This window comes from Micromesistius poutassou, assembly GCF_964030765.1.
Source record: "Micromesistius poutassou genome assembly, chromosome: 21".
NCBI classification, from domain to species: domain Eukaryota; kingdom Metazoa; phylum Chordata; class Actinopteri; order Gadiformes; family Gadidae; genus Micromesistius; species Micromesistius poutassou.
Window position 1 is genome coordinate 9,862,579 of NC_140291.1, and position 9,942 is coordinate 9,872,520.

Consider the following 9,942-nt stretch of genomic DNA (forward strand, 5'->3'; position numbering starts at 1 on the left):
TCCGCTCAACCTCAGCTGGGCATCTGGTACCGCCACCACTAAGAGCAACCAAAGGTCGATCAGCAAAATCACAACTCTTCTCTATCTTGGGACCACAGTGGTGGAACGAGCTCCCTGCTGATGTCAGGACCACAGAGTCACTCACCAGCTTCCGCAAACGACTCAAAACCCACCTGTTCAGAGTTCACCTAGACTCTACATAGCCATTCAGTCCCCTATTTGACTGTTGCACTATTGTTTGTTGTACGTCCTGGCACTTGATGAACGCACTTAATGCAAGTTGTATTCCTTCTTTGTACTTAATTGTGTAGCATGTACTTAATTGTGTTGTGCATGCATGTTGTGTAGCATCTGCAGTAGCTAGCTATCACTGCTGTACACAGGGAATGGGGTTAGCCTGGCGATTGTTAGTACTTGCACTTGGTTCTATGAACATCTTTACTGTACAGGCGGCGATATATTGTTTCACTTCTTATGACAAATGTACTTATTGTAAGTCGCTTTGGATAAAAGCGTCTGCTAAATGCCCTAAAGGTAAATGTAAATGTAGGCTTCATAGAGCTATGGGAGTTGATGAACACTTTGTAATAGAAAGGATGTCAATGGCTCATCAACTGCCCAATATCAGAACGTTCATGAGGAACAAAACTCATAGCTGATCTAGACATAGACAAGTTCAACCTCTGGTCTTAAACAAACAACCTAATCCTTCAACACATTCTCTGCAAAGATAATATATACCCAATATATAATCTTATAGTTTAACATTTTTAGAACAAATAGTTGAGAGGAATAATATTAACTAATAAAATAATTAAATGATTAGTTAAATTAAATAATAGTAACAGTTAATATGATAGTTATATAATTATTATACTGAGAATAGATGGTGGCGGAATAAATGGTTATAATGTTGGATAAAAAAAAACTTTTAGTCATTCCAAAATGAATCATTCGAAGACAGAAATCTTTTCTGAAACATTTTAATAACACAGATAATAGACAACACTTGAACTTTTTTTTCCAGAAGTTATTTTCTATATTTTCTTATTAACATATTTACATTCACATTGGTATGAACAGAATGTATAAACAATATAAACTGTATCAAATGGCAGTGAACAGCTTCTAAACTCTACTGGTTTGGTTTGACCCCTCTCCCTGTGTTTCCCACTAGTGCAGATAGAACCAGCGAGCCAGCGGGTAGCTGCTGCTGGCCCGCTGGAGGCCCTTAGGTTCAGTCTTTCTGGTATTCCTGGTGTTTCTCATAATAACTGGCTGTGGCGGTGACGGCTTCACCGTGAAATGGAGTGTGTTGTGGAATTATCCACGTTGGAAAGTTTTCATATGAAAACCACTTTAAAATCAAGCAGTGTTGAGGAAAGAATGAGATAAGATGTTTTAGATGATTAAACCAACGAAAGGGAGGGCTGGTAGCCTGGCTACCAGGAGTCCCGGTAGGACACATCTCTTCAAGATGTTTATTCAGGGAAGTGGACCCTGGACCTATTCACCAACCAGATCGGCCAGCTAGGTTACGAAAAAGTGCTTTCAGCACTCATCTGAGCTAATAGTCTGCAAAGCTTTAACCTAGCCTAGCATAGCTTCATGCTCACTTCAGCTCTGGGCCACATATATTAACTTCTCAGTTGCTCTTCTATGCTACATATAGTCGCTTTACATTTGGTTCAGTGCTTCTAGCATCTCTCTTCCAGACGTCCGTTTCCTTATCAGTGCAAGTTTTAATTCATTAATTTCATATACTTTTAAATGACTACATTTCGCCTGCTAAGGAACAGCCCCAATGGGGACTGGCTGCCTTGTCGCTAGCTACCAAAACATGACCTTTTACTCTTCTTCCTGTTTTCAACTCCAGAATGGATCTCCCAGCACATTTCATACAAGAACCCTTCAGAACAGAACCTTATTCCTCGTTTCCTGAGTTCCTTGAACGCACCGCCCGAGCAGTCCTCCTGAGCGGTGGCGTCAGCGAGCCTTTGCATTGACAGGAATGCTCCTTCTAGAACAGTTTGTTGGTATTACAGCAGCAGATAGTTCATCTCCATCTCCCCTGGTCTGGGGAGGGGAGCTCACATCTTATTGCACTGGGAATCGGGCCTGTCTGCGGACATCCGATTCAGGATGCTCGCTCCAGGACCGGCTCCTGTGTGGATCAAGCTCTGTGGACCCTGGGAGGCCGGGGTTCAGAACCCGGATCTTCAAGCTCTGGGTTCCTAGCTTCAGAACGGGGGCCGTAGTGTCTTTCCCCAGTCCTGACTTCAGTCCACCGCCAGCTCGCACGGGATCTGCTGGGCCTCCTTGGCGACCAGGTAGGCCTGCAGGAAGTCCTTGTAGCGCGGCGCGCAGCCCAGCCACGCCTCGCCGAAGTGCACCCGGCCAGTGAAGAGGAAGCTGCCGGCGCCGGGCCGCACGCCGCACTGCTGGAAGGTCCTGATGTCGCCGCGGCGGGTCAGGCGGCCCGTGCCCGTGAACAGGGCGTACTTCTGGCGGAAGACGCGGGTGGCGGTGACCTTGATGACCGCCGCCCGGAGGTTCTGGTCCGCCTCCACGGAGCGGATGTTCCCTCGCACCACTGAAGGGGAGAACAGAGGAAGCCCGGTTAGCGCCTAGAACACCTTAGGGTTAGAGTCTGAGGGGGCGTCCCTCACTTAACGTTTAAGGGTTGGAATGATGAGACCGCAACATTAAAACCAAACTAGTTGTTTCCCAAACTAGCGAAGGAGATAGTGGTTATACTACAAATTATTATTCTCCTTTCCTGGCAATCCATCACCCACAATAGCACCTGTGTGTTTCCTGTTGGATGCCACTAGTCCATCGTGCATCTTCATCAAACTCTGCACAACTATAAATAAAAAAAAGAATAAAAATAAAAATATATAATAATGTCGACAGCTAAATAAAACACTGATCTGAGCTATAAATCCAAGTTGAGCACTGAGGCTGCAGAGTGAACGAAGCTTTCATTTAATAAAGCTGTAATCGATCTTAACTATCTATCCATCTTTCCACTTCGTTGTTTTTCATAAACTATCCCCGCAAACACTTCTGATCAGAGGTTTCGTTTCTCATTAAACTGAAATCCGATGCTGGGACACATTGGCTGCAGTCTAGACGTCCAGTTTTACAGTCCTCTTAAAGTGTTTGAATAATGCTCATAAAAGTGTCACGCTCTGAGGGTCCATCCCCCGGTGGACCCCACCACTCTCCCCTCTGGCGGGGGTGGGTGGATTAGCCCACTACACTGCCCCTGGGGTTGGGAAGGGTTTTTAAAAGGCGGGGGAACAATGCAGTGCTATTTCACCTTTAACCTTGCATATATTAAGAGGTTTTGGAGGGAGGATTTGGATTGAATTCTCTTGGTCTCCAGGGGGTTTGACTTTAAGCCAATGCGAGATGACTGATCGGGGGATTCCTGCAGTAAATTTGTTCTGATTTAGGTCATGGAAGCAAATGGTTTATTGAAAAGAGAACTTGTATACATTGTGGTTCAGTCTGCCTGTGTGTACTTGTACCTTGTTCTGTGTGTAACTAGTTGTTGCATGTATGTGTACTTTTCTGTGTAGTGTGTGTGTGTGTGTGTGTTTATTGCTTTATGAGGGTCATTTGGAGAGGCTGTCAATGGTAAACCTACCGAAATCGCTGGTGCAGACGGCCATCAGGATCTCTGTGTTGTTGCAGGGCCTGCAGGCATCTGGGGAGAGACAGCGCTTCATTAACTCCCAACCAATCATCACGTACTTGCACCGGTCATTTCACTGTTCTAATACCTTTCACAGTGCTGAGTATCAGGGTACTTTTTCTGGGAACACACCAGCGTAGTTTTATATCTTATAGTGGGGGCAATCGTACTTGAGTACGGTGCAGGGCAACTTTGCCTAGTGTGAGTGCGCCCTTATATCTTGAGGGCCCGACATGGAGAATCACACACACACAACCAGCCGCCCACACAGACAGCTGTGGCGAGGGGGTAGTGAGGTGTGTGAGGTCACACCCTGACCTGGCCCATTTCACACCTAATCAAATGCCCGCCTAGCTCCCACCTCATCAAAGGCCCTGGGGGGAAGTGGGGGGAGGGGTTAATGAGCAAGCTTCCATCTAGTTCTTCGAAGTAGCTTCCTTCCTACTGAGACATGCAACGTCTCCAGGAGAACCTTCTCCACTACTGGTTTCATCAAGGCCAGGGTTAGGTAAGAGATGGTTTAAATCCCATCTTAGGTTAGAGATGGTTAAGTTTAGGCATCAGGGTTAGAGATGGTTAGTTTAGGTATCAGGTTGGTTAGAGATGGTTAGTTTAGGTTTCAGGTTAGAGATGGTTAAGTTGAGGTCATTTAAAAGTTTAGGGCCCAGATTGGGGGGAAGCATTGCATCATGGGAGTAAAAGTCAGTATGGCTGCAGCCGTTAGCTCTGCAGAGGAAGAGGAGGAGGATGAAGAGGAGAGGCATTTTTCAAACTTCTCTAACTCTCTCTTGTTCTGATGAGGCCCCTCGTCCTCAACCACATTCTCCCACATCGCCTTCCCTCCCCTCCCCCATCTCCCCCGAACCTAATCAGTTACTGGGTTGAGAGAGAGAGAGAGAGAGAGAGAGAGAGAGAGAGAGAGAGAGAGAGAGAGACTGGTGGGGGGAGCTTCTGGACCCCTCGTCGTCTAGGTTACGCCCGTAATGCAGAGAAGAATGCTGAGGCAGCCCTCATTGAAAGGGCTTTGGAGAGGGCCCCACATACTGGGCCATTGTCCCTCAACCCCCCTCTCTCTCTCCCTCTGTCTGCACCAGTGCAGTGTGTTCTGCATGGCTGCACACGCTGCAGGACGCTTCAGGATGCCCTGCATCTAATGTGACAGCTTCTGATTGGCTGTTTGGATGTTCCACTGCAGGTAACTCCAACCGGCTCGTTGGATATGTTACACTTAATGATCATATCTCAGGAATTAGACCCCTCCCCCGTCAATGATATGAGAGGATCCTCTTCATCAACCGCTCAACGTGTGACTGATCAACTATAGCAATTGTTCTTCATAGTTCTTTAGATCAATCTCCATTATCAATCGATCCACTTTACTGATCCTCTCTTCTCAATCAACGCTATCATGTTCATGTCCACCGGGCCACGTGATTGGCGCTCACCTTCGCTGCTGACGCGGTTGGAGTCCAGCGACAGCCGAGCCGTCCAATCCCCTCTCAGCTCGTAGCGGAAGGCAGCGATGCGGCGGCTGATGTCCTGGTGGGGCGTGGCCTGCAGGAAGAGGGCCAGCCTCTCTCCGGGCAGCCGGCTGAAGCAGCGCACCCTGGGGGCCGCGGCGGGGTCCGTCCCGTGGTCCCCCAGCAGCAGCTCCAACACCCCGTCCCGCTCCAGGTACAGCTGGGCCCCGTGGAAGTCTCCGGAGGGCTTGACGCAGGCCGTGATGAGGCCCGAGTCGCCGCCGCCGCCGCCGCCGCCGCCGCCGCCCGGCCCCACGGCCGCCGAGGGCAGGCGGGGCGACAGGCTGAGCCGCAGCGCCCCCTGGGGGTACAGCCAGTCCAGGGTGCCCTCGGAGCAGTGCAGGGAGATCTGCTCCACGCTGCCCGGCTGCTGGGACAGCCCGCTGCGCCACGGAGAGAGAGAGAGAGAGAGAGAGAGAGAAGGTTAAGTAAAAGTTTGTGAAAGCTGTTTTCTCTCCGTGACCTCCGACCCCGCCAGGGTAGCCGTCACTCAGAGCTGGTCGCTGACCCTGCCTGAGGTCGGTCAGTGAGGGTGACGTCAGCCATTAGAATATATTGGGCGCTCTTAGAAGTTAGCACGTTGGAAGATGAGTAACATGGAGAAGAACGAATTTACACGTTTGGACCTAACGGCCAGGAGACGCCTGCCCGTCAGCGGAAGATGGTATTCTGCACAGCTCGTGCTGCGGCATTGTGGGCTACGGTTTTCCGTTTACAAATTTATTAATAAATCCTTCAATGCACTAGACGCTTTAAAAAATATTTCACATGCATTGTGATGCGCACAACCTATTCGTTAACGCTGTTTGAGCTGGTGCCGCTTCGCGCCGGTCAGAGAGACGGACCCCCTGCAGAGGGACGGGCCCCCGGTCAGAGGGACGGACCCCCTGCAGCGACCATGCATCCGTTTGATTTGCGCTCTGCAGGCAAGTCTGTGCTTGTTCCTGACCTGCAGGTTCCCACACCCCCAGACACCGTGCTCGGCTTTCTCACCACACGCACCTACTCAGTTGAATCCTAACATCATGGTTTGAATAAAGGAATTTAGAAAAAAAGTGGTTTGGGTACTAACCTTCCCCTCCAGCTGCACTGGTCCTCGGAGTAGTTGCACAGAGCCACGTTGAAAACGGCGACGAGTAAAATCCAAACTCTGTAGATCCCAAAATGAAACATTTTCGACGCAAGAGAAAAGTTTGGTGACGCAGGAAAAAGAGAGAATGAAAGTTACTCCAAAAGGACGTCTTCCTCCAATCTAAAAATTTAAGTTTTTAAAGGGAGCTCTATAAAAATAACATATCACTTTTATCTACAACCTCCATCTCTGAGGAACCGTCGGTTCTGGAAGAGATCCCGGGTACTATGCAGCAGACCGACCCTGAAGCGTCCTGTAGGAGGATGTGCTCAGAGTCCGCCGCGCTGTGGAGTTCTCCAGAGTTGACCCCCTCGCCGAAACTCAGCCGACCAATCAGCGACGAGGAGGCCCAACTTCAAGGCCTAGGGAGGGAGGGCCTCTCCCTGGAGGGGGAAGGGAGTCCATCAGTATGCGGCCCATGAGGGAGATAGGGGAGATGGGGTCAGTGGTGGACCTACTAGTATTAGTATTAGCATTACTATTGTGTTCCCACGGCTGCCAATTAACTAGTCAAATAATGACTTAACTATGAGCTCACAGGCTCCACATTCATTAGAAGTAAACCACAAATAGAATAAATCGAATCTAGTATGTTTGACTAAATTGAACTGCTTGAAATAACGTCCGTTTTTATTTAATGCTATGTTACAAGATATAAAACGGTATAAAGTCACACATTAAGCATTTAAATAACAGGTCTCTTAGTTTTAAGTCGACTGACAGTGGAAGACTAGTAATTCCAGGTGTTTCTGTGGTTAAGACGTTAAACTATTACTTAAACTACTACTTATTTTTTATTGTATTATAGTACAGCCTGTGGCTGTGTGTGTGTGTGTGTGTGTGTGTGTGTGTGTGTGTGTGTGTGTGTGTGTGTGTGTGTGTGTGTGCGCGTGTGTGTGTGTGTGTGTGTGTGTGTGTGTGTGTGTGTGTGTGTGTGTGTATGTGTGTGTGTGTGTGTGTGTGTGTGTGTGTGTGTGTGCGTGTGTGTGCGTGTGTGTGTGTGTGTGTGTGTGTGTGGTTGTTTCAAGGGGAGTCCAACACAAAGCCATCCAGCGGTCTGTCTCAGTAGAAAGGAGGATCTTTGTTCTCTGGACCCTTCAAAGCAGCCCCCCCCCCACAGAGAATACATACACATTATATATCCACACACACACACACACACACACACACACACACACACACATATATATGTGCATTTTAAGGTCATCTGAACCTGTCGATCTGATAGGCCTAGTTTTCCTGGATTACAGTAAAAACAGTTTATGAGTTCAAATTTCAAGTAATATAACACAGTAAAAACCAATCAGCAAGCGCAATATATGGATTAAAAACAAGAAAAATGACAAATAAAATAGTATAGATAAATAATAAATAAAATAGATAAGTAAGCATAAAACAGCAGTGGTAAAATCCATGCAACAACAACATGTAGGTGCAGTGCATTTAGCACTGATCTCAATGAATTAAGCTTTAATAAAAAGATAAGTTTTAAGCTGCCTTTTGAAAATACTGAGTTGGCTTCTCTCATGTTTTTGGGCAGTGTGTTCCATAGTTTTGGGGCGAAGTTAACAAAGGCTGCATCACCTATTTTCTTCTGATTGTTTCTGGGAGCCTCCAACAACCCAGTGGTTGATGAACGCAGGGTTCTTGTTGGGGTGTCATTTATTAAAGAGTTTGTGATATATCCCTCTCCATTTAGGGCTTTGTATGTACGAAGGAGGACCTTAAAGTAAATTCTGTAGATTATAGGGAGCCAGTGCAAAGTGGCTAGGACTGGACTAATGTGTCTTCTTTTGGTGTTTGTTAGCAACCGGGCTGCAGAGTTGAAGTCTGTCTGTGGTTTTCTTAGGGAGACCTGTAAAGAGTGCATTGCAGTAGTCTAGTCGGCTAGCTATGAAGCCATGAATTAACTTCTCAGCATAATTTTGATTTATGAATGGTCGTACCTTAGCTATATTTCTGAGATTAAACAAATATGTTTTGGTCACTTTCTTTATGTGGGAATTAAAATTTAATTATGTGTCTATGATGACTGTGTCTGTGTCTTGTGACCTCAGATTTGACCCAGGAAGTCAATCCTCCCAGGTTTTCAATTAACATTTCTCTTTTTTGTTTTGGGGCCGATCACTAGAATTTCTGTTTTATTCTCATTTAATTTCAAGAAGTTATTGCTCATCCATTTATTTATTGCCAATAGGCAGTGGGTAATGGAGTTTGTAGCTGCTGTCTAATTTGATTCTGCAGATATATACAATTGTGTGTCATCCGCATAGCTGTGAAAACCTACATTATGTTCTCTGATGATATTGCCCAATGGTAACATGTAGAGAGAAAAAAGTAATGGACTTTGGCAGCTCCCCTGTGCAACTCCAAAGTAATTGTCATATTTCTCAGATATATGGTCTCCTAGTTTAACATTTCCTCCCTCTGATGTATGATTTGAATTGATACTGTCTTTTAAAGTACCTTACTGATGAACGGAAGGTTGGATATAGGTCTGTAGTTTGTGTGTGTGTGTGTGTGTGTGTGTGTGTGTGTGTGTGTGTGTGTGTGTCTGTGTGTGTGTGTCTGTGTGTGGTTATGTGTGTGTGTCAGACACTCTGTGTTCTCACTGGCCCGTGAACACAAGCTGGCAACGTTTACTGTAAGATCGCAGACAGACATATTTACAGTGTGTGTGTGTGTGTGTGTGTGTGTGTTTGTTTCTTTGTGTGTGTGTGTGAGTGTGCTTGAACGAGTTGTGTTACTGACCTTCATAAAACAGCTCCTGGCTGACTGTCGTCTGCTGTCTGTCTGTCTATCTCCCTGCCTGCCTGCCTGTCTATCTCTCTCTGCCTGTCTGTGTATCTCCCTTTCTCCCGGCCTGCCTGTGTGTCCGTCTATTTCCCTGCCTGCCTGTGTGTCTGTCTATCTCCCTGCCTGTCTATCTATCTTCCTGCTTGTCTATCTATCTTCCTGCATGCCTGCCTATCTGTCTATCTGTCTGCCTGCCTGTCTGTCCCTCAGAGCTCTACTGCATGTGAAGTTGTGCTGCTTGAAGCAGCTCAGTGGTGTCATGTGATCCATGAGAGAGGACGGGGCTAGATGACAGGTAAACAGAGTTCTCACTGGTCAGCAGCTCTGGAGCTGAGCTCCTGCTGACCCGTGACCCATTCACACCTCTTCCAAGGGTTCGCCTCTTCCTCCTCTGACTCCCCACCTCTTCATTCTCCTCTGACCCCCCCCTCCTCTTCATCCTCCTCTTCTCTCATCTTCCTCCTCTGACTCCCCACCTCTTCATCCCCCTCCTCTTCATCCTCCTCTTAGCCCCCTCCTCTTCCTCATCTTACTCTGCCTCCTCTTCATCCTCCACTTCTATCCTCCTCCTACTCTGACTCTCTCCTTTTCCTCCTCTTCCTTGTCTCCTTTTCATTTGCTTTTTCCCTCTTCCTAGTTCTCGTTCTAGTCCTCTTCCTCTCCCTAATCTCACCTCCTACAGCTCCTCCTCCTCCTCAATGTACAGAGACACTAAGCATAGCAGGAATCCAGGCTGACCTCTGACCCTCAACCACCACCACGTGCAACAATACAGCTCTAACTGCTCCTAT

At 47.2% G+C, this 9,942-nt stretch overlaps 1 protein-coding gene across 1 annotated transcript; it reads right to left on the reverse strand.

Annotated features, from left to right (window-relative positions):
• Nucleotides 1–1,244: 1,244 nt before the first annotated feature.
• metrn (meteorin, glial cell differentiation regulator) lies at nt 1,245–6,462 on the reverse strand. The gene is made up of 4 exons (XM_084485781.1): nt 6,296–6,462; nt 5,149–5,606; nt 3,656–3,715; nt 1,245–2,593 (listed from the first exon to the last, which is right to left on the reverse strand). Exons 1-4 carry the CDS (start codon nt 6,394–6,396, stop codon nt 2,280–2,282), a joined length of 933 nt encoding a protein of 310 aa, XP_084341907.1. The 5' UTR covers nt 6,397–6,462; the 3' UTR covers nt 1,245–2,279.
• Between the last annotated feature and the right edge of the window lie 3,480 nt (nt 6,463–9,942).